Below are 24,200 nucleotides of genomic sequence, written 5' to 3' on the forward strand. Positions count from 1 at the left end.
GCAGACATGAATATGCTGAATGTAAACAAAGCACTTTTTGCATGCTCTCAAAGCACTTGGAAAGACAAGGTCCTATTTGCAAAAGCCCATTTCACAGCACCAGGCTTTTTCTGCCTGGTTTGCAATTTTTAAGGAATAAAATGGATTGGATATTTTTTTTGGAATGCTTGCTCACGAGCCTTCTGCATCTTTCTATGCTTTAAAATGTATTACCCTCATAAACTATTACATAGTTTGGGAAGTCAGCGCTGGAGATCTAACCTCTGAGAGCTATACGAGACTTTCAGGAGTTTAACTCGCCAGCATTTACCCAACACCAAAATATCAATTTTTGGCAGACTGGCCCTTTAAGGTGCTAGTGGAATACTGGATCTATCAGCACCCACCCAAAACCGAGCTATTATTTTTAAGGAGGACCTCCCCTTTAAATCAACTTCCTCCCTGGAAAGCCACCTGCATCCTCCCCGCATGGCTCAGCATATGCTTATTAAGGATGTGATTAGACCCAAAAAGTTGACCGCACTCTGGACAAGGCAGGGGTCTCTGCGGCAAGTGGATCTTCTCGTGGCGGACCAGGTCTGACTTCTTGATAAACCTCTTTCCGCACTGCGAGCAGGGGAAAGGTTTGACGCCCGTGTGGATGCGCCTGTGCATGAAAATGTTGGACACGCTGGTGAAGCGTTTACCGCAGTCCGGGCACGCAAATGGCCTTTCTCCAGTATGTATGCGCTCGTGTCTGACCAGGTCTGGCTTCCGCGAAAAGCTCTTCCCGCAGTGGGAGCAGGCGAACGGCCGCTCGCCGGTGTGGATGCGCTCGTGGATGACTAGGTAGGAGGCGCTGGCGAAACACTTGCCGCACCCTGAGCACACGTGCGGCTTCCGGCCCCGGCACAGCAGCTGGTGCTTGGCCAGGTTGCTGCTGTTGGAGAACGATCTTTTGCAATCTGGGCAGTTGTACATCGGTGGGGTGACGTAACCAAGCCCACTGTTAAAGTTATTCCCAAAGCCCGTGTAATTCAGCAAAGTCTGGTTTTTGCCTAACTCTTCCGCACTAATAGAGTCCTTGCTATCCTCTTCTATGCAAACGTCCACGAAGGCCTCCTGAGAAGGTTCTTGAGGTGGAAAATCGTCCACGTTGTCCTCTTCTCCGTGTTCCATCTTAACATGGGTGGCAGCAAAGTTGACATGTAAATTGTTGCTGCGGCTTGCTACCGCCCCTCCTGCTGTATTCTCCTGTATATGTTTCACAGGTAGGTAGATTTCTTGAAACGAGAGGCTTTCCTCCTCCCATGTAACCAACTCTTGCTTGATGCTCGTTAACTCATCTTGAGTTAGGTCGTCGGGGGTGAAGATGTTGGTGAACATTACGTTCTTAGGTTCTTCTGGGGTTTGGGCCGATCTATACGGCCCTGGCCGGCTGTTGGAGGCTGCATATACGTCCATGTGGGAAACGCTTTCCTCTGGGCATAAAGAAGAGACCTCGAGGATACAGTTTGATGGGTATTCCATCTCTGGGAGATTTAGGGTCGTATGACTTTTCTTATAGGTGGACACGCAATTTGGGGGCCACGCAGACTGATGTTCATGAACATCAGCAGGTTTTTGAACTGTTTGTGGATGAGAACGACTTCTGACCACATCGCTTTCCATCTCCTTTTCAGGTTCCATGGTCACCAGGCAGTCCTCGTCATCAGAGCAACTGGGTTCTTCAAGTGGTTTTGGAATTTCGGTTATACGGTCGATTACAGGATCTTCAGCGGTGGAGTAAATTACATCATCGTCTTCATGGAAAGAAGAAGACACATCCTTGTTGTGGTCAAGCTTGGTCTGCGTGTATTTAGTACATGAGGCCACTGTGGTTACTCCACATTGACCCAAGCTTGGTGCCCCTGCACCGTTTGTCTTAGGCTTACACGGGTCTGAGATTGGCCGCTTGTCATAGTGTACCCTGTTCGTTTTATGGTCATCGGGAGCGATTGCGACTTCTAACTCATCTGGAAACAAATAAAGAGAAATTAAGATTTTAATAAGAGAGAGTCATTTTTAGCCAAATGCAAGTTTTAGGCAAATTTGGGATTTTTCAATTATTGTTCCAAATCATTTTGTTTAACAACTTTAACCACTTAAGCCCCAGCCCTATTTCGGACACTTTTTGTTCACAAGTTAAAACCAGTATCTTTTCCTAGAAAACTACTTAGAACCCCCAAACATTATATATATTATTTTAGCAAAGACTCTGGAGAATCAAATGTCGGTCATTGCGATATTTTTTGTCACGCGGTATTTGCGCAGCGGTCTTTAAAACGCCATTTTTTTGGAAAAATTTAGAAAAATCACATTTCACTGCATTTAAAAAATACTAAACAGTAAAGTTAGCCCATTTTTTTTGTATATTGTGAAAGATGATGTCACGCCGAGTAAATAGATACCCAATATGTTACGGTTTAAAATTGTGCGCACCCGTGGAATGGCAACAAACTACGGTCAATAGAAATCTCAATAGGCGACGCTTTACATTTTTTTAACGGTTACCAGTTTAGAGTTAGAGTGGAGCTCTTTTTTTAAAATTATTGCTCACGCTCTGGCGATCGCGGCGATACCTCACGTGTGGTTTGAACAGCGATTTCATTCGCGGCTCGACTTCCGTATACGTTTTTTTTTGTGCGCGAGCTAACGGTGACAGCGGCAGCTAAAATTTTTTTTTCCTTTTTTTATTTTTTTTAACTTTATTACAGGTTTTTTTAAAACAAAAAAATCTGATCACTTTTATTGCTGTCACAAGCAATGTAAACATCCCTTGTGACACCAATATGCAGTGACAGGTACTCTTTATGGAGGGATCGAGGGTCTAAAAGACCCCAAACCCCTCCACTACACTTCCATGTATGCAAAATGCCGTTTTTGCATACAGCCGCTTTTTAAATTTGCTGCCTTTTGCAGCACAGTAACCCGGAAGTGACGTCATGGACGCTGCCTCTGGGTTACGTCATCGGAGACCCAATCGAAGCCGTTTCCGGCTTTGATCGGGACTCCATCCAGCCGGCGGACGTGCCAGCTGGGTGCTCGGGTCTCCCGGTGGGATGGGAGGCCCGTTGAAAGTCACGGAAGGCGGCGGGAGGGGGGACGTCCCCTCCCGCTCACCCGGGTAACGATCGAGCGGCTCCCGAGCCGCATCGGTCGTTACGGACGGAAAGCCGACCGTTGGCTGTAAACGACGTTACCGGGATGATGATTCTAGCTAGAGGCATCATCCCGGTATAACCCCGCAGAGTCTGCCGACGTGTATATATACGTCAGTTTGCGGTAAGTGGTTAATACCGGGCACTTTCAGCCCCTTCCTGCCCAGGCCAATTTTCAGCTTTCAGCGCTGGTATACTGTGAATGACAATTGCGCGGTCATGCAACGATCTAACAATATGAAAGTTTTATCATTTTTTTGAGAGAGATGGAACTTCCTGAGGTGTTTAATCACCAATGAGTTCTTTATTTTTTGCTAAACAACAACAAAAGTGAGCACATTTGGGGAAAAAAAGCCCCAAAGTTTTCATTTTCAAAAGGTTTCTGTTATAAAAGTTTGCAAATAAGTGAAGTAGAAAATTTGCGGGAACTGCATCCTGCTAGTGGTGGATTTTAAAGGCACTCACATAGAACGATTAATAAATCATTTATTGAACATCATATAAAACATAATAGACGCCATAATGGCTTAATAAAAGCAACACACATAAGGTATGTATTGGTTACACACAAGATAAGTGGCATAGATCTCCAACCTCTACATATAAACTTTACACAAGAGGTGTTGGATTGGCGTAGTGGTCGACGTGTTTCACTTCGTGCTTCCTCAAGACCAGCCACAAATATCCCACATATATCTAGTTACAATGTATGTGGCATGTCTTAACCACTTAAGCCCCGGAGGATTTGGCTGCTCAAAGACCATGGCCTATTTTGCGATTCGGCACTGCGTGACTTTAACGGACAATTGCGCGGTCGTGCGACGCTGTACCCAAATAAAATTGACGTCCTTTTTTTCCCACAAATAGGGCTTTCTTTTAGTGGTATTTGATCACCTGTGCGATTTTTATTTTTTGTGCTATAAACAGAAAAATAGCGCCCTTCCCTCCTGTCTCAGTAGAAGCCTGTTGAGAGGAAACGACGTAAGAGAGGAGGCGTGTCGCGCCGCCACGTGACGTCACACACAAGCCCGGTCTGCAGCCGGGATCTGTGCACTGATTCGCATACAACGCTCGTATCCCCTGCATGAATGTAAGTGCAACATCTTTATAAATAAACAGTTTCTCGGGGTATTATGCTATGGTCTTCTTTCTTTGCCCCACACATGTTCATTTGTGGAAGCCATAAGAAAATAGGAACCGATAGCAGGAGCGGGATTGCACCATCTGACAATTGATCCATGTATGGAGTTCGCAGCAGTGGATTCAGTTTGTGCTTGTTAAATCCTAATAGTTGGTAAGAGGCCATTCTTATCTTACCACGGGGTGACTCATTTAAAGATATCTCCTTCTCGCCATCCAGTAGTGGAATTTTTTCTGCACACTATTTTAATACCTTTGGTAAGGAGGCAAGCCTTTTGGTGGCGGGATCTTCAGTCACGGAGCACTGGATATAGCACTTCTAGTTTTCATTGATTTTCAGCACCTTGTTGAGAACACTATTTTGGACTTGAATATTTTGGATTCATTTTGGGACTTTTTATTTCGTTCATCTGTGCACTCATCCATACACGTGGTGAATTCACGTTATTGTGGATGTTAACACATTGGACTCCACTGGTCCTAATTTTGAAAACGCACAATTCCATATATTTTGTTATGTGTATATTGTGATTTGTTACGTTTGGACATTGGTCCCTCATTTCAACAACACTCACTGTTTCACACAATTGTGAACCCACTATCAATTTGCACTATATTGTATATGTTTTTGTATATATACTTTGTGAATTGTTGATTTACATTTAGCGCACCTTTAATTTTACCAGAAAAATAGCGACAATTTTGAAAAAATAACAATATTTTTCAAAAAATTTTTATATGAAATTCCCCAAAAAAATAACAACAAACAAACGTAGAATACATTTTGGTTAAAATGTATTAGAAAAATTGGATTTTATTGAATTTGTATTAAAACAATGTAGAAAATATCTTTTTTTTTTTTTTTCAAAAATGTTGGTCTTTTTTTCGTTGACGGTATATGATAAAAAAAATAAAAAAACTCAGTGGTGATCTAATACCACCAAAAGAAAACTCTACTAATGATATAAAAATCATTTGAGTACAGTGCTGCATGACCGTGCAATCGCCAGACATTTAAATTTTAAATCACTCCAAAAAGCATGAAGATAACAAAAAGTGTATACAAAACAATATTATGAATGTGTTGTACCTTACCTTGGGAGGTGAAAGGCTTTGCATTTTCTGCCATGACTTCTTCATAGAGATCCTTGTGTCCTTCTATATACTCCCACTCCTCCATGGAGAAATAGACAGTGACATCCTGACACCTTATAGGAACCTGACACACACAATGATACAGTCACCATTTAGAGTTATATCGTTAAAGCCCAACTCCCCAAGCCCTATAGCACACCTTCTCTCCTGGAGGATTCCTGTTGAAATCACATGTGATTCTTTGCAGTGTGATTTGCGCCAATTCATTTTGTATTAAAGCAAATCGCACCACAAAGTATCGGTTTTTAGTATCAGGAGAAATTTTAAAAGTTAAAATACTCGGTACCGGCGCATCCCTAAAGTCACACACTGCCATCTCCTGTCAATTACAAGGCGATCAGACCTTATAGGGAACTAAGTTTTCAGAGTTCCTCATCAGAATCCACCTACTCCACAAGAAAAGTTAGCCGGCTGCGGTGCCTGTCAGTGTGGATAGTGCTGGAGCAAGGGGTCTGGTAAGTAGTCCTTCCTGCCCAGCTCCCCCTACACCAGGGATCTCCAAACTACGGCACTCCAGCTGTTGCGGGACTACACATCCCATGAGGCATTGGAAAACTCTTGACCAGGGATCCTCAAACTTTGGCCCTCCAGCTGTTGCGGAACTACACATCCCATGAGGCATTGTAAAACTCTTGACTGGGGATCCTCAAACTACGGCCCTCCAGCTGTTGCAGAACTACACATCCCATGAGGCATTGGAAAACTCTTGACCAGGGATCCTCAAAATTTGGCCCTCCAGCTGTTGCGGAACTACACATCCCATGAGGCATTGTAAAACTCTTGACCAGGGATCCTCAAAATTTGGCCCTTCAGCTGTTGCGGAACTACACATCCCATGAGGCATTGTAAAACTCTGACATTCACAGACATAACTAGGCATGATGGGAATTGTAGTTCCTGAACAACTGGAGGGCCATAGTTTGGAGACCCCTGCTCTAGACTAAAGGAGAATTTAACTACTTGCCGACCAGCCACCATAGTTTTACAGCGGCAGGTCGGCTCAGTTACGCGAAACGACGTACCTGTACGTCTCTTCGTGTAGTCTCCAAACTATGGCCCTCCATTTGTTCCGAACAACAATTCCCATCAAGCCTAGTCATGTCTGTGAATGTCAGAGTTTTGCAATGCCTCATGGGATGTGTAGTTCCCCAATAGCTGGAGGGTCGTAGTTTGAGGATCCCTGGTCAAGAGTTTTACAATGCCTCATGGGATGTGTAGTTCCCCAACAACTGGAGGGTCGTAGTTTGGAGATCCCTGGTGTAGCAGATAAAGGGGGCTTACACGTGCTGCCGGATGACTGGCTAGAGGGGGAACCGATCAGCAGGTCCAGCGGACGCAATATCCGCCGGGCACCCGCGATCGCTCCCGATGGAGACAGAACAGCGGTCTGCCTATGTAAACACGGCAGACCGATGTTCTGTCAGTGATGAACACAGCGATCCTGTGTTCATCCTATTCAGGAACACTGATCTCTGTGTTCACCCATTGAGTCCTTTCCCAACACAGTTAGAAAGCACCCCCTAGGCTTATGATTAGCCCTTGGTCACCCCTGGTGTTAACACCTTCCTTGCCAGCTCCGATTGCCGTCTGACACCCGCAATCGTTCCCCGCTGAGAGAGAAGAACGATCAGCGATTGTAAACACAGCCGACCGTTCTTCTCCTTGGAATGATCATAGAGCCCCTGTGATCCTTCTATATAGGATCACAGGTCTCTGTGATCATTTCACAAGTCCAACCCCCATAAAGTTAGAATCACTTCCCTAGGGTCACATTTAACCCCTTGATCACCTATACTGTTAACCCCTTTCCTGCCAGTGTCATTATTACAGTAACAGTGCATATTTTTAGCACTGATTACTGTAGTAATGTCACTGGTCCCCCCAAAAGGGCCCAAAATGTCAGTAAGGGGTCGGATCTGTCCGCCGCAATGTCGCAGTCCCGCTAAAAATCGCAGATCGCCGCCATTACTAGTAAAAAAATAATTAAATACAAATGACATAAATCTTTCCCCTAGGTTGTAGACGTGATAACTTTTGTGCAAACCAATCAAAATACACTTATTGGGATTTTTCTTTAACAAAAATATGTAGTAGAATACATATTGGCCTAAATTAATGAAAAAATTGGATGTTTTAATTTTTTTTATATTGGGAATGTTATATAGCAGTGCCGTATCGCAAAAAAATGGCCTGGTCATTAAGGGGGTAAATACTTGCAAGGATTTCTTTGGTCACATTGCTGCGCTTTCAAGCCACTTGACAAACACATCCCTTCCGAGTTCCCGCCACCGCTCACCTCTCCCGTCAGTAGCTCAATGATCTTGTTGGTGACTTCTAGAATCTTCTTCGAGTTGATTCTGCCGGACCGATCCGGTAAGTGAGGGTGGCTGCGAGGGGTCATCTGCTCGCTGGCCTTATTAACCACCGTGCAACCCTAGAAAAACATTATTTTTATTATTATTTATCATTTACTGGATAACAAAGCAAAAAAAAAAAAAAACACTATGGGCAATTTTTTCATGTAAAACAGAAAAAAAAATATTTTTTTTCCAGCTTTAAAAGCTAAAAAATAAATAAATACATGAATAAATAAATAAATAAATAATAATAATAAAAAAAAAAACACTTTAGGGCGGCAATTTTTTCCATGTAAAACAGAAAAAAATATATTTTTTTCCCCAGCTTTAAAAGCTAAAAAAAAAAATACATGAATAAATAAACAAATAAGAATAAAAAAAACACTTTAGGGCGGCAATTTTTTCCATGTAAAACAGAAAAAAATATATATTTTTTTTTCCAGCTTTAAAAGCTAAAAAAAATAAATACATGAATAAATAAATAATAAAAAAAACACTTTAGGGCGGCAATTTTTTCCATGTAAAACAGAAAAAAATATATATTTTTTTCCCAGCTTTAAAAGCTAAAAAAAATAAATACATGAATAAATAAATAATAAAAAAAACACTTTAGGGCGGCAATTTTTTCCATGTAAAACAGAAAAAAAATATATTTTTTTTCCAGCTTTAAAAGCTAAAAAAAATAAATACATGAATAAATAAACAAATAAGAATAAAAAAAACACTTTAGGGCGGCAATTTTTTCCATGTAAAACAGAAAAAAATATATATTTTTTTTCCAGCTTTAAAAGCTAAAAAAAATAAATACATGAATAAATAAATAATAAAAAAAAACACTTTAGGGCGGCAATTTTTTCCATGTAAAACAGAAAAAAATATATATTTTTTTCCCAGCTTTAAAAGCTAAAAAAAATAAATACATGAATAAATAAATAATAAAAAAAACACTTTAGGGCGGCAATTTTTTCCATGTAAAACAGAAAAAAAATATATTTTTTTTCCAGCTTTAAAAGCTAAAAAAAATAAATACATGAATAAATAAATAATAATAAAAAAAAATTACAATTTAGGCAATTTTTTTCCATGTAAAACAAAAAAAAAAAAAAACCCAAAAAAACAAAACATTTTTTCCAGCTTTGAATAGAATCAGGAAGATTTCAGAGATGAGGGGATCTTCAGTAGGGACACCTGTTCCAGCGACATCTGTTTTTATGGACGACTATAAAAACCTGACGGCGGTTCTAAGCGTTTTCTATGCTTTAAAAGCTAAAAAATATGAATAAATGAATGAATAAATAAATAAAAAAAAAACACTTTAAGCAATTTTTTTCCCATGTAAAACAGAAAAAAATAAAATATTTTTTTTTTCCAGCTCTGAATAGAATCGGGAAGGTTTCAGAGATGAGGGGATCTTCAGTAGGGACACCTGTTCCAGTGACGTCTGTTTTTATGGACGACTATAAAAACCTGACGGTGGTTCTAAGCCTTCCCTATGCTTTAAAAAGCTAAAAAAAAAATAAATACATGAATAAATAAATAATAATAATAAAAAAAATAATAAAAAAAAAAAGGCAATTTTTTTCCATGTAAAATAGAAAAAAAAATAATAATTTTTTCCAGCTTTGAATAGAATCAGGAAGGTTTCAGAGATGAGGGGATCTTTAGTAGGGACACCTGTTCCAGTGACGTCTGTTTTTATGGACGACTATAAAAACCTGACGGGGGTTTTAAGTGTTCACTATGCTTTAAAAGCTAAAAAAATAAATAAATGAATGAATAAATAAATAAAAAAAAAACACTTTAGGCAATTTTTTTCCATGTAAAACAGAAAAAAAAAAAAAAACATTTTTTCCAGCTTTGAATAGAATCGGGAAGGTTTCAGAGATGAAGGGATCTTCAGTAGGGACACCTGTTCCAGCTACATCTGTTTTTATGGACGACTATAAAAACCTGACGGTGGTTCTAAGAGCCGGTTCACACTGCCGCCACCTCTAAGTCGCCTCATAAGGGGCGACTTGTTAGCGCGACTTTGCGCGTATTCAGCGCGACTTGTATGACGACTTTGTATTTGGCCAATCAGAATATGATGGTTCTGGGTCATGCTCAATCACACAAAAAAAAGTTCTTAAAATTTGTCGTTTTTGATAGAGAGCCAATTATTGAAAAAATTATTGAAAAAAAAAAAAAAAATTAGATTTCTTTGGATTTTGTGTCTGGGGGGTCTAAAAGGTGTACCTGTGAAGTTTCAGCTCTGTAGCATGTCCAGAACCAGAAAAAAAAGATAATTTTTCTTAGAATTTTTAGTAGCACAGGCATAGGGCTCCTCTCCACCTGGGCGTTTTTGTTGCAGGCATTTATCGGGCATTTTTGGAGGCAGGCATGACTTTTTTTGGATTTAGTGCCTCCAAAGACGCCCAAAAAATGCCTGATAAATGCCTGCAACAAAAACACCCAGGTGGAGAGAAGCCATATGCCTGTGCTACTAAAAATTATAAGAAAAATTATCTTTTTTTTCTGGTTCTGGACATGCTACAGAGCTGAAACTTCACAGGTACACTTTTTAGACCCCCCAGACACTAAATCCAAAAAAAGTCATGCCTGCCTCTAAAAATGCCTGATAAATGCCTGCAACAAAAACGCCCAGGTGGAGAGAAGCCATATGCCCGTGCTACTAAAAATTATAAGAAAAATTATCTTTTTTTTCTGGTTCTGGACATGCTACAGAGATGAAACTTCACAGGTACACTTTTTAGACCCCCCCCAGACACTAAATCCAAAAAAAGTCATGCCTGCCTCAAAAAATGCCAGATAAATGCCTGCAAGAAAAAAAGCCAGGTGTAGAGAAGCCGCCACACTGCTGTATTAATAATTATAAGAAAAATGTATTTTTTTGGGGGTTCTGGACATGCTACAGAGATGAAACTTCACAGGTACACTTTTTAGACCCCTCCCAGACACTTATCCAAAAAAAGTCATGCCTGCCTCCAAAAATGCCCGATAAATGCCTGCAATAAAAACGGCCAGGTGGAGAGGAGCCATATTCCTGTTTTAATAAAAATTATAAGAAAAATGCTCTTTTTTTCTTGTTCAATACCATTTTTATGGAAAGTCGGATCACAAGTCGTGTCAATTAAGATAAGGAGGCGACTCCCATTGAAGTATATGGGACAGTCGGATCACAGGTCGCCTCAAAGTAGTACAGGACCCTTTTCAGAAGTCGGAGCGACTTCAGTAGTGCCAATTAAGACGGCACTGATTGATTAACATTGCTTTTGTTATGTCAAGCGACTTGGGGCGACTTGAGGGCACACAAGTCGCCTCATAAGTCGCCCTAGTGTGAATGGGCTCTTAGCGTTCCCTATGCTTTAAAAGCTAAAACAAATAAATAAATAAATAATAATAAAAAAAAAAATGTAGGCAATTATGCACTGTTACTGTAATAATGACACTGGCAGGGAAGGGGGTTAACACCCCCTGGGCGTTAACATACCAGGGGCGATCAAAGGGTTAAATGTGTGCCTAGGGGGTGCTTTCTAACTGCCAGGGATTGGCTTGCTGGATGAACACAGAGACCTGTGTTCCTAAAGAAGAGAAACACAGGGTCCCTGTGTTCATAACTGACAGAACAGCGGTCTGCTGTGTTTACAACCGCAGACCGCCATTCTGTCTCCACGGGGAGCGATCGCGGCCGCCGGATCCGCTAATTGGCTCCCCCTCTAGCCAATTGGCGCGTGCGCGCACCCACACTAACTGCTACACGAAACGACGCACAGGTACGTCGTTTCACGTAACAGCGTCGACCTGCCATAGTATAGCTATGGCGGCTGGTCGGCAAGTGGTTATTAGATAGGGTGAAGTCATGTGACCTCCCAGAATCCTCCTCACCTCTCCGGTCAGCTCTGTTTTATTAATAGAGATAAGAGTGATGTCATGTGACCTCCCAGAATCCTCCTCACCTCTCCGGTCAGCTCTGTTTTATTAATAGAGATAAGAGTGATGTCATGTGACCTCCCAGAATCCTCCTTACCTCTCCGGTCAGGTCTGTTTTATTAATAGAGATAAGAGTGATGTCATGTGACCTCCCAGAATCCTCCTCACCTCTCCTGTCAGGTCTGTGTTTTATTAATAGAGATAAGAGTGATGTCATGTGACCTCCCAGAATCCTCCTCACCTCTCCGGTCAGGTCTGTGTTTTATTAATAGAGATAAGAGTGATGTCATGTGACCTCCCAGAATCCTCCTCACCTCTCCGGTCAGGTCTGTGTTTTATTAATAGAGATAAGAGTGATGTCATGTGACCTCCCAGAATCCTCCTCACCTCTCCTGTCAGGTCTGTGTTTTATTAATAGAGATAAGAGTGATGTCATGTGACCTCCCAGAATCCTCCTCACCTCTCCGGTCAGGTCTGTGTTTTATTAATAGAGATAAGAGTGATGTCATGTGACCTCCCAGAATCCTCCTCACCTCTCTGGTCAGGTCTGCGTTTTATTAATAGAGATAAGAGTGATGTCATGTGACCTCCCAGAATCCTCCTCACCTCTCCGGTCAGCAGGTAGATGATCTCCAATGTGAGGCTTAGTATCCTCTCAGTCACGTGATTCTTGTCCATTGTAAGTGAAGAGCTCTGAGCCGGTCCAGTTGTTCGGTCTTCGTGGCAGCGGAATGTCTTGCTGATAGGTGACGGAAACCTAAGTTGTGACAATCGCATATCACTTATCACACAGTGATTAGACCAAGATTTCAGCTTAAAGACACAATGTCGCATTAAAACCAACAGATTTGGAAATGACTTAAAAGCATCAATCTACCCAAAAGTTATATTTTAGTTGTAGTTGGAGCCTCTTGACCTTATTTTAGGTCTTGGATGCTGTTCGAGATCTCCATACTCTGAACTCCTCATAATGGGCACAGCAGGTGTACAGAACCGGAACTCAGCACAGGGATGGTGGAAACCCCTCGTAAGGGGAACAGAAGGTGTACAGACCTGGGAACTCAGAAGAGGGATGGTGGGAACCCCTCATAATGGGCACAGTAGGTGTACAGAACCGGGAACTCAGCACAGGGATGGTGGAAACCCCTCATAATGGGCACAGCAGGTGTACAGACCAGGGAACTCAGCACAGGGATGGCGAGACCCCCTCATGATGGGCACAGCCAGTGTACAGACCCGGGAACTCAGCACAGGGATGGTGGGAACCCCTCATAATGGGCATAGCAGGTGTACAGAACCGGGAACTCAGCACAGGGATGGTGGGAACCCCCCATAATGGGCACAGCAAGTGTACAGAGTCGGGAACTCAGCACAGGGATGGTGGGAATCCCCCATAATGGGCACAGCAGGTGTACAGAACCGGGAACTCAGCACAGGGATGGTGGGAACCCCTCATTATGGGCACAGCAGGTGTACAGACCCTGGGATCCAGTACAGGGATAGTGGGAACCCCTCATAATGGGCACAGCAGGTTTACAGACCCAAGAACTCAGCACAGGGATGGTGGGAACCCCCCATAATGGGCACAGCAGGTGTACAGAAACGGGAACTCAGCACAGGGGTGGTGGGAACCCCTCATAATGGGCACAGCAGGTGTACAGACCCGGGAATCCAGTACAGGGAGCAGCCGCTTAACTACCTATAAATGATCAATATAAATAAGAGGCGGCGCTAAGTCCTAATAGTGCAATCATGAATAAATCATATGGTAAATATTGTGCCATGAAAACAACTAAGCTTGCAATAAATAAATTATGAGCAAAATATATCATTGAAAAAAAAAATAATAAAAATCAACCATATGAATGTGATATAATAAAAAAGGTGCAAAATCCAATGTTAGGTGAACATAATAAAAGTCCTTTCAATGAAAAAGTCCTTTTCAATATTAAACAAGAGTGTCTATAAAATGCAAAAAAAGCGTATAAGTAACATTGATTGATGAAATCCACCATCAAGCACCAACACTTAGCACATGCTTCTTACCAGATAGCGTGGACCATAAATTATAATGGTCAAAAAATAAAAAAAATCAGAAAATAACCTACCATCCAAGATAGGAGGTGGCTGCTCAGCAGCAGCTCCAAATGGAGCGGGAAGAAAAAAAAAATGAACAAGCATAGTGAAGCCTGCTAACATTTGAGTCCTTTTATTTAAAATATAAAAGAAGTACCTTCGATGAGTTGTACACAGGCACCAACAAGTCAAAAACCAGCAGACTGTCAGCTCCTGAGACAGGAACGCCGTGAGTAACGGCTAAGCAAGTGTGATGTCTTCAGTAACAGCCAACTCCGACGCATTTCGTCATCAGTGATGGCTTCCCAGGGGAAGGCCGGACGTCAGATACGCCTCTTATTTATATATTTGTATATAATTTGCCAATTTGTATTCTGCTACATATTTTTGGTAAAAAAATAATACCAATAAGCGTTATTTTGATTGGTTTGCCCAAAGTTTATCGCGTCTACAAAGTAGGGGAAGGATTTGTCACTTTTATTTTCTTTACTAGTAACAGCGGCGATCTGCGATTTTTAGCAGGACTGCGACATTGCAGTAGACAGATCGGACCCCTAACTGACATTGTTGACACTTTTGGGGAGACCAGTGACATTACTACAGTAATCAGTGCTAAAAATATGCACTGTCACTGTAATAATGAAACTGGCAGGGAAGGGGTTAACACCAGGGGCAATCAGAGGGTTAAATGTGTGCCTAGGGGGTGCTTTCTAACTGTGTGGGGGGATTATGGAATCAACACAGGGACCTGTGTTCGTAAATAGGAGGAACACAGGAGCCCTGTGTTGATTGCTGACAGAACAGCAGTGTGCTGTGTTTAGAACGGCAGACCACCGTTTTGTCTCCCTGGTGAGCGATTGCGAGTGCCTGGCGGAAATCGTGGCAGCTAGCCCCGCAGATCAGCTTCCCCGCTGGCGAATGGGCGCATGCGTGCCCCTTCCGCGAAGCAACGCACATGTACGTCGTTTTGCAGGAAACTGCCGCCGTATATCTGCGGTGGCTGGTTGGAAAGTGGTTAATTCTTCAGCATCTCCCAAAAACAACCTAAAAAAAAAAAATAAAAATATCAAACTTCCTGACCCAGGTCCTGCACCTACTACACATGTGCCACTGCCCCAATTTATTCCTATAGCTGGGCCCTACGCTTTTGAAAGGCTGGGGCGGCCATGGGTACAAGGGAGCGTCCCGACCCAGGTCCTGCACCTACTACACATGTGCCACTGCCCCAATTTATTCCTATAGCTCGGCCCTACTCTTTTGAAAGGCTGGGGCAGCCATGGGTACAATGGAGCGTTCTGACCCAGGTCCTGCACCTACTACACATGTGTCACTGCCCCAATTTATTCCTATAGCTGGGCCCTACTCTTTTGAAAGGCTGGGGTGGCCATGGGTACAATGGAGCGTCCTGACCCAGGTCCTGCACCTACTACACATGTGCCACTGCCCCAATTTATTCCTATAGCTGGGCCCTACTCTTTTGAAAGGCTGGGGTGGCCATGGGTACAATGGAGCCGGCATCTCTCATAGGCAGAAGGCCCAGGGCCTAACCTCCTTCTGCCTGGCCGGTATCTGTGTGTGGCCTCCAGCACTTCCAAAAATCAATCTCTGCTTTTTTATCAGTTAAGTGGATACTTCGTTTTTTACTGAAGATACAAATCCCTCCATGTGCCCTTGCGATTTTCCACCGTGTTGCCTGATGTTGTTGGATGTTGGATTCTCCCTTCTCTTGAGTTTGAGGTGCAGTAGGACGCATTAACCTCCCTGGCGGTCTGATTATGTCAAGATTTCTGTGCTAAAAGCAGTACATTGTTTTGCATGGAAATCTGTTGTTTTACATTTAAAACTCCCCTTCCCCCTGCGATCCTTAGCCGTCCTCCGAAGCCGATGCCGGCACCTGTCTTCCGGTTCCCTTTCCTGCGACCATTGAGACGCTGGGGGGGGTGGAACCGGCGGCAATTTCAAAAATGTAAATACACTAAATGAGATGATAGAAAGCTGTGATCCTAACGGATTACACTGTATCTTGCCATTTCACCACAGGATTTCACCTGGTGACTTTTCCAGTGCCCTGCCTGTGCTTTTCCAGTTCTTTGTGCCTGGAAATTGAGAACGACCATGGCGTCCAAAAAGCGTTTTTTTGCGCAAAGACAAACTTTTAGACGAACTGGAAAACAGCGACACGGAGTTACTTGAAGAACTGAGCGATAGCGATCCGTGGGAAAACTCATCATCAGGTACGGAAAGATCCTGATGTCTCTTTCTGGCACATCGCTCCGTTGGAAATTCTGAAGAATCCTTGGATATATTTCCCAAATTCCACAACTATGTGCCAGAAAGAGACATCAGAATCGTCGCTGTTCTCGCTTTCCGTACCTGATGATGAGTTTTCCCACGAATCGCTATCGCTCAGTTCAAGTAACTCCGTTTCGCTGTCGCTGTTTTCCAGTTTGTCTAAAAGCGATTTTGCGCAAAAAGAACGCTTTTTGGACGCCATGGTCGTTCTCTATTTTCCAGGCTCAAAGAACTGGAAAAACACAGGCAGGGCACTGGAAAAGTCACCAGGTGAAATCCTGTGGTGAAATGGGATGATACAGTGTAATCCGTTAGGATCACAGCTTTGTATCATCTCATTTGGTGTATTTACATTTTTGAATTTTCTGCCGGTTCCACCCCCCTACGTCGCAACGGTCGCAGGGAAGGGAACCGGAAGACAGGTGCCGGCATCTGCCCGAGCACAGAGCGGGAGGACGGCTGGGGAGGACAGCGGGGGATCGCAGGGGAAAGCAAGTATAATTCTGGGGTAAACCCGAGTGTGGCTCGGAGTTACCAATTTTGGTACACTATATTAACCCCGAGCCACATATGGGAATACCGCTATGGAGGTTAAAAGTCTATGTACCCTCCCCTTGTAAAACAACCCATTCAGTCTAAAATATAAATAAAAGGCAAAACATTTGGGTTTAGATATAACAAAACACCCTTTTTTTTTTTTTATAAGTGACCACATGATGATGATGATGATGATAATGATGATTTGGGGAGCCATGTCATCTGCTGGTGTTGGTCCACTGTGTTTTACCAGTCCTCTACCAGGAAATTCTAGAGCACTTCATGCTTTCCTCTGCTGACCAGCTTTATGGAGATGCTGATTTAATTTTCCAGCAGGACTTGGCACCGCCCACACTGCCAAAACTACCAATACCTGGTCACATGATCATGGTATCACTGTGCTTGATTGGCCAGCAAAACACCTGACCTAAACCCCATAGAGAATCTGTGGGGTATAGTCAAGAGGAAGATGAGAGACACCAGACCCAACAGATGAGCAGAAGGCCACTATCAAAGCAACCTGGGCTTCCATAACACCTCAGCAGTGCCACAGGCTGATCGCCTCCATGCCACGCCGCATTGATGGAGTAATTCATGCAAAAGGAGCCCCGACCAAGTATTGAGTGCATTCTATACTGTACATGGACAGACTTTTCAGTAAGCCAACATTTCTGTATTAAAAATCCTTTTTTTTTTTTTAATTGGTTTATGTAATATTCTAATTGTCTGAGATACTGACTTTTGGGCTTTCACTAGCTGTAAGCCATAAATCATCAACATTAAAAGAAAGAAATGCTTGAAATATATCACCCTGTGTGTAACGTATCTATATAAAATATGAGTTTCACTTTGAATTGATTTACTGAAATAAATTAACTTTTTGATGATATTCTAATCGTATGAGATGCAGCTGGATAACAATGAATACATTTTGTTCTATCTGCTTGATAAATGCAAAAATAAATAAATAAAAACAAGTTGATCCTGCCAGAAATTTTGATAGCAGCTGCTGCCATCAATTACTTTCCTCCCAGTTATCTGAGGACTACAGAACTCCTCCAATGTTATAAAGATGAGGAGAGAAAGAAGTTCTGTAGTCCTGCCCTAGGGTGACAACATTGATTCTGTACAGATACAGTACACCAGGTGAGTGTTGTCACCCTAGGACAGAGCTGACGAACCTTGGCACCCCAGATGTTTTGGAACTACATTTCCCATGATGCTCAACTACACTGCAGAGTACAGAAGCATCATGGGAAATGTAGTCCCAAAACATCTGGGGTGCCAAGGTTTGCCATCACTGCCCTAGGACAAGAAGGGTGTTAAGTTGGATGCACACCATACAACTTTTGTTGTCAGATTTCCTTTAGATTTACCTTCAACTATGTAGTGCAAGGTCCTGCCTGATTGCATACAAATGTAAAGTGTTTAGGTTTGACCTCATATTATATGGTTTTGGTAAATGTAAAGGAAAAAATCTAAAGACAATTGTATAGTGTGTATGGCCCATTACCAACAGGATATCCAGGTGGAAATAAAGAAAAAAAAAAAAGCTGAAGAACAAATGCAGGCATCACACCCAGGAACGTGCAATAAATTTAGGTTTCCAGGAGCCAACATGGCAGCATAAATGTGGTAGCATGGTGTCATGGTTTGGCCCCAGGAAAAGGAAAATTGGGGTAAGTATTTGATACAATTTTACGTTTCTGTCCTTGGTTGGTTGTAAAGGGGTTAAAGAGTATCTAGACCAAACACATGTGTGTGGCAGCCAAAGGGTGGGCTTTATTGCCCACACACCGCACATACGTAGGCCCCTCTGTGCAGCCAATGTTTGACACTGGCTGGGAAGGGGTTAACATAAGTGGCGATCAAAGGATTAACTATGTTCCTAGCCAGTGTTTTTTTTTTTTTTTACAGTGTGTGTTCTGCTTTTACTAGAGGGAGGCATGGATCGGTCCCCCTGCTTTGCAGGAACACAGGATCCATGCCTTCCCTACTGGCAGAACAGTGATCTGCCTTGTTTGCGTAAACAGACTGCCATTCTGCCTCTATGCTGGATTATCAGCGGGTGCTGGCGGACATCAAATCCGCCATAACCGCCGATCAGCTCCCGCTGTGTGATCACAGTGAGAGAACGCCGCCGGTGGCGCGCATCCGCGCCCACTACCCGAAAGACCCGGATCACGTATGTATATACAGCGCCTTGTGAAAGTATTCGGCCCCCTTGAACTTTGCGACCTTTTGCCACATTTCAGGCTTCAAAAAACATAAAGATATAAAACTGTAATCAACAACCAGTGGGACACAATCATGAAGTAGAACGAAATTTATTGGATATTTCAAACTTTGTTAACAAATAAAAAACTGAAAATTGGGCGTGCAAAATTATTCAGCCCCTTTACTTTCAGTGCAGCAAACTCTCTCCAGAAGTTCAGTGAGGATCTCTGAATGATCCAATGTTGACCTAAATGACTAATGATGATAAATAGAATCCACCTGTGTGTAATCAAGTCTCTGTATAAATGCACCTGCACTGTGATAGTCTCAGAGGTCCGTTTAAAGCGCAGAGAGCATCATGAAGAACAAGGAACACACCAGGCAGGTCTGAGATACTGTTGTGGAGAAGTTTAAAGCCGGATTTGGATACAAAAAGATTTCCCAAGCTTTAAACATCCCAAGGAGCACTGTGTAAGCGATAATATTGAAATGGAAGGAGTATCAGACCACTGCAAATCTACGAAGACCTGGCCGTCCCTCTAAACTTTCAGCTCATACAAGGAGAAGACTGATCAGAGATGCAGCCAAGAGGCCCATGATCACTCTGGATGAACTGCAGAGATCTACAGCTGAGGTGGGGGACTCTGTCCATAGGACAACAATCAGTCGTATACTGCACAAATCTGGCCTTTATGGAAGAGTGGCAAGAAGAAAGCCATTTCTTAAAGATATCCATAAAAAGTGTCGTTTAAAGTTTGCCACAACTGGGAGACACCAAACATGTGGAAGAAGGTGCACTGCTCAGATGAAACCAAAATCAAACTTTTTCGCAACGATGCAAAACGTTATGTTTGGCGTAAAAGCAACACAGCTCATCACCCTGAACACACCATCCCCACTGTCAAACATGGTGGTGGCAGCATCATGGTTTGGGCCTGCTTTTCTTCAGCAGGGACAAGGAAGATGGTTAAAATTGATGGAGTCTGCAAAAGACCCGAGACTGGGACGGAGATTTGTCTTCCAACAAGACAATGATCCAAAACATAAAGCAAAATCTACAATGGAATGGTTCACAAATAAACATATCCAGGTGTTAGAATGGCCAAGTCAAAGTCCAGACCTGAATCCAATCGAGAATCTGTGGAAAGAACTGAAAACTGCTGTTCACAAACGCTCTCCATCCAACCTCACTGAGCTCGAGCTGTTTTGCAAGGAGGAATGGGCAAAAATTTCAGTCTCTCGATGTGCAAAACTGATAGAGACATACCCCAAGTGACTTACAGCTTTAATCGCAGCAAAAGGTGGCGCTACAAAGTATTAACTTAAGGGGGATGAATAATTTTGCGCGCCCAATTTTGCAGTTTTTTTATTTGTTAAAAAAGTCTGAAATATCCAATAAATCTCGTTCCACTTCATGATTGTGTCACACTTGTTGATTCTTCAAAAAAAAATTTACAGTTTTATATCTTTATGTTTGAAGCCTGAAATGTGGCAAAAGGTCGAAAAGTTCAAGGGGGCCGAATACTTTCGCAAAGCACTGTATATATATATATATATATATATATATACACACACACACACGTTATCCAGGGTAGAGGTGCCGCCCTGTAGCAGTAAAACTGCTATAGGGCTGACCTTAAGTGGGTAAAGTGATGCCAAGGCCCAACTCTAAAATTAGAGAGAAACCTACTCATGTGGTGGCCCCCCCATGCAAGGTTTTATTTGTGATGATGGGAGTTGGGTTTTAAAGTGGAAGTCCTCACAAGACATTGGCTAAATAAACCCCCTGAAAATTTCTTCCACCTCCTGGGGACTTCATTGGGATCTCTGCTGTTGAGTTCCTGAGACCTGCCCGCATTCCGGAGAATCCTCATTCACTTTCTATTATGGAGAACGCAGTGTGAGGGACGGGAAGGCCCCAAGTTAAATGGAAGAGTGCCAGGATGTCTTGCTACTGGAGACCAACAGATACACCAATCAGCTAGAACACTATGACCACCCACCTAATAAATGAGTAGGTCCCCTTTTTGCTGCAATAACAACCCTGACCCATGAAAGAATGGACTCCACTAGACCTCTGAAGGTACGCGGTGGTATCTGGCACCAAGCCATCAGTAGCTGATCCTTTCAGTCCTGTAAGTTGCGAGGTGAGGCCTCCGTGGTTCAGACTTGTTTTTGTAGTATATCCAACAAATGCTCCACTGGATTGAGATCTGGCGTCAACACCTCAAATTTATCATTGCATTCCACAAACCATTTTTAGAATGTGGCAAGCTTGGCGCATTATCCTGCTGCCGCTGCCATCAAGGAATACCATGTTTAGGTAGGTGGTACATGTCTAGGAAACATCCACATGAATAGAAGGACCCAAGGTTTCCCAGCAGAACATTGGCCAAAGCATCACACTGCCTCTGCCCACTTGTCTTCTTCCAATACTGCATCCTGGTGCCATCTCTTCCGTAGGTAAGTGACGCAAACACACCCGACCACATCCACATCATTCATCAGACCAGACCACCTTCTTTCATTGCTCTGTGGTCCAGTTCTGATGCTCACGTGCCCATTGTAGGCACCTTTGGCTGTGGACATAGGTAAGCATGGGAACCCGTGCCCCTTGTAGGCACCTTTGGGTGTGGACACGGGTCAGCATGGGCACCTGTGCCCATTTTAGGCACCTTTCGCTGTGGACTAGGGTCAGCATAGGCACCCGTGCCCATTGTAGGCACCTTTCGCTGTGGATACGGGTCAGCATGGGCACCTGTGCCCATTGTAGGTACCTTTGGCTGTGGACACAGGTCAGCATGGGCACCCATGCCCATTGTAGGCACCTTTGGCTGTGGACACGGGTCAGCATAGGCACCTGTGCCCATTGTAGGCACCTGTGGCTGTGGGCACGGATCAGCATGGGCACCGATGGCTGTGGACATGGGTCAGCATTGCCATCTGTGCCCATTGTAGGCACAGGTCAGCATGGGCACCTTTGGCTGTGGACACGGGTCAGCATGGGCACCCATGCCCATTGCGGACACCTGTGACTGTGGACACGGGTCAGCATGGGCACCCGTGCCCATTGTAGGCACCTTTGGCTGTGGACACGGGTCAGCATGGGCACCCATGTCCATTGTAGGCACCTTTGGCTGTGGACACGGGTCAGCATAGGCACCCGTGCCCATTGTAGGCACCTCTGGCTGTGGATACCGGTCAGCATGGGCACCCATGTCCATTGTAGGCACCTTTGGCTGTGGACACGGGTCAGCATGGGCACCCGTGCCCATTGTAGGCACCTTTGGCTATGGACACGGGTCAGCATGGGCACCCATGTCCATTGTAGGCACCTTTGGCTGTGGACACGGGTCAGCATAGGCGCCCGTGCCCATTGTAGGCACCTCTGGCTGTGGATACCGGTCAGCAAGGGCACCCGTGCCCATTGTAGGCACCTTTGGCTGTGGACACGGGTCAGCATGGGCACCCATGCCCATTGTAGGCACCTGCGGATGTGGACGCAGATCAGCATTGGCCCCCCCGACCGGTCTGTCGCTACACAGCCCCATACACAACAAACTGTAATGCCCATTTTTTCTACTTTCAACACATCAACTTCAGGGACAACATGTTCACTTGCTGCCCAATATGCCCCACCCCCTTTCAGATGCCATTGTAATGAGATAACCTGTCAGTGGTCATACACTTATGGCTGATCGCTGTATACAGCAGTCGACTCATCGCCAGCCAATCTCCACCTAAACCTGAAATCTTAGTTCTGCATGGGCGGAGCCAATGAATAAAGTGAAGAATGTACAGCAGATGCCCAGTGAAGCATGAGATCCTGCATTTCAGAATACATTTCCTGGTTATGCTTTGATTCCAATGGGTCCTGACATACACACTGCTCCCCTCCCCCCCACAGGCAGAATTGATTGTCAGCTCAATAGCCCAGCACTGAGCATTGCTTACCTTCCAAGCATGAATCACATAATAGGCACAGCATATATAGGAAATACAGCCACCTCCATAACACTGCCTGCAATCACCCTTAAACAGCACCCTGGAAGTGATCTTCCCACAGCAGAGGATTCTGGGACTTGTAGTGCATTGGACTCCACTTCCTGACACCCTAAGACACAAAACATCACAATTCACTAAACACAAAAGGTAAATTACATCGCTGCAGTCAATATCAAACGAAAACCTATTTAATTTCCCGTCTTATACATAAATTAAGTATGTTTTCACTAACTTGTCTTTACTACAGGAGCCATTTTCCTGTGGTACTTTAACCTTAATATAAATGGAGTAGTGGCTACAAGAAAATGGCGCCTGCCTGAGGCTATAATATCAAGGTTTGGAGACATTTTTCTCACAGCTTTTTAGAGTAAACTCCCACCTCCTTTCTTTCTGTTTAAAATTAAATAAAAAAAAATAGTTGTGTTGGGAGCTGCAGACTTTTATTTAGATGACACAAAGCTGACTAAACTGGAACAGTGTCTACAAGAAAATGGCGCCTACCTGAGGCTATAATATCAAGGTTTGGAGACATTTTTCTCACAGCTTTTTTAGAGTAAACTCCCACCTCCTTTCTTTCTGTTTAAAATAAAATAAAAAAAAAATAGTTGTGTTGGGAACTGAAGACTTTTATTTAGATGACACAAAGCTGACTAAACTGGAACAGTGTCTACAAGAAAATGGCGCCTACAGGAGGCTATAGCAAGTGTAACGTTACACACACTACCGTGATAAATCCATACCCTCCGAGCATGCGCACTTGTCAGGCCCTCTGCTGTTCAATGAGTTACGTGCTGACGTAGGTAACCCGGAAGTGACGAGGGTGGGCATTTCTCACGGGTAGGTTTTTCTCACGGAACGACGTAATAGGCACAGCATACATAGGAAATACAACCACTATCCACCCAAGAGGATTCTGGGACTTGTAGTACATTGGACTCCACTTCCTGACACCCAAAGAGACAAAACATCCCAATTCACTAAACACAAAGCTTACATATCACATGGCTACAGTCATTATCAAACTGCGTCTGCTAAAATTCAGCTACTTTTACTTCTTACACGTGAATTAAATTTGTTTTACCAAACCTGTCTTTACCACAGGAGCCATTTTCCTGTGGTACTTTAACCTTAATATAAATGGAATAGCGGCTACAAGAAAATGGCGCCTACATGAGGCTATGATATCAAGGTTTGGAGACATTTTTTCTCACAGCATTTTTTCTTTGTGTTTACAATAAAATAAAAAAAATAGCTGTGTCGGTTTTATTTAGATGTCACAAAGCTGAGTAAATGAGGAAATATTATCTATAAA

The 24,200-nt window shown here is 43.3% G+C and overlaps 1 protein-coding gene across 1 annotated transcript; it reads right to left on the reverse strand.

Moving 5' to 3' along the window:
* Positions 1–225: 225 nt before the first annotated feature.
* Positions 226–22,926, reverse strand: LOC309562646 (uncharacterized protein). Its single transcript, XM_082266919.1, has 5 exons — positions 22,838–22,926; positions 12,368–12,518; positions 7,771–7,908; positions 5,415–5,538; positions 226–1,994 (listed from the first exon to the last, which is right to left on the reverse strand). Exons 1-5 carry the CDS (start codon positions 22,846–22,848, stop codon positions 430–432), a joined length of 1,989 nt encoding a protein of 662 aa, XP_082123045.1. The 5' UTR covers positions 22,849–22,926; the 3' UTR covers positions 226–429.
* Positions 22,927–24,200: the final 1,274 nt, after the last annotated feature.

This window comes from Pelophylax lessonae, assembly GCF_965119305.1.
Source record: "Pelophylax lessonae genome assembly, chromosome: 9".
NCBI classification, from domain to species: Eukaryota; Metazoa; Chordata; class Amphibia; order Anura; family Ranidae; genus Pelophylax; species Pelophylax lessonae.

What these genes read in the sequence shown, in the direction of transcription:
- LOC309562646 (XM_082266919.1), bottom strand. An exon ending in TCTACCTGCTGACCGGAGAG is followed by an intron (nt 7,909 to 12,367) that starts GTGAGGAGGATT and finishes ATGTTTTTCTAG; the next exon opens with GGTTGCACGGTGGTTAATAA. An exon ending in TTGAGCTACTGACGGGAGAG is followed by an intron (nt 5,539 to 7,770) that starts GTGAGCGGTGGC and finishes TGTGTGTGTCAG; the next exon opens with GTTCCTATAAGGTGTCAGGA.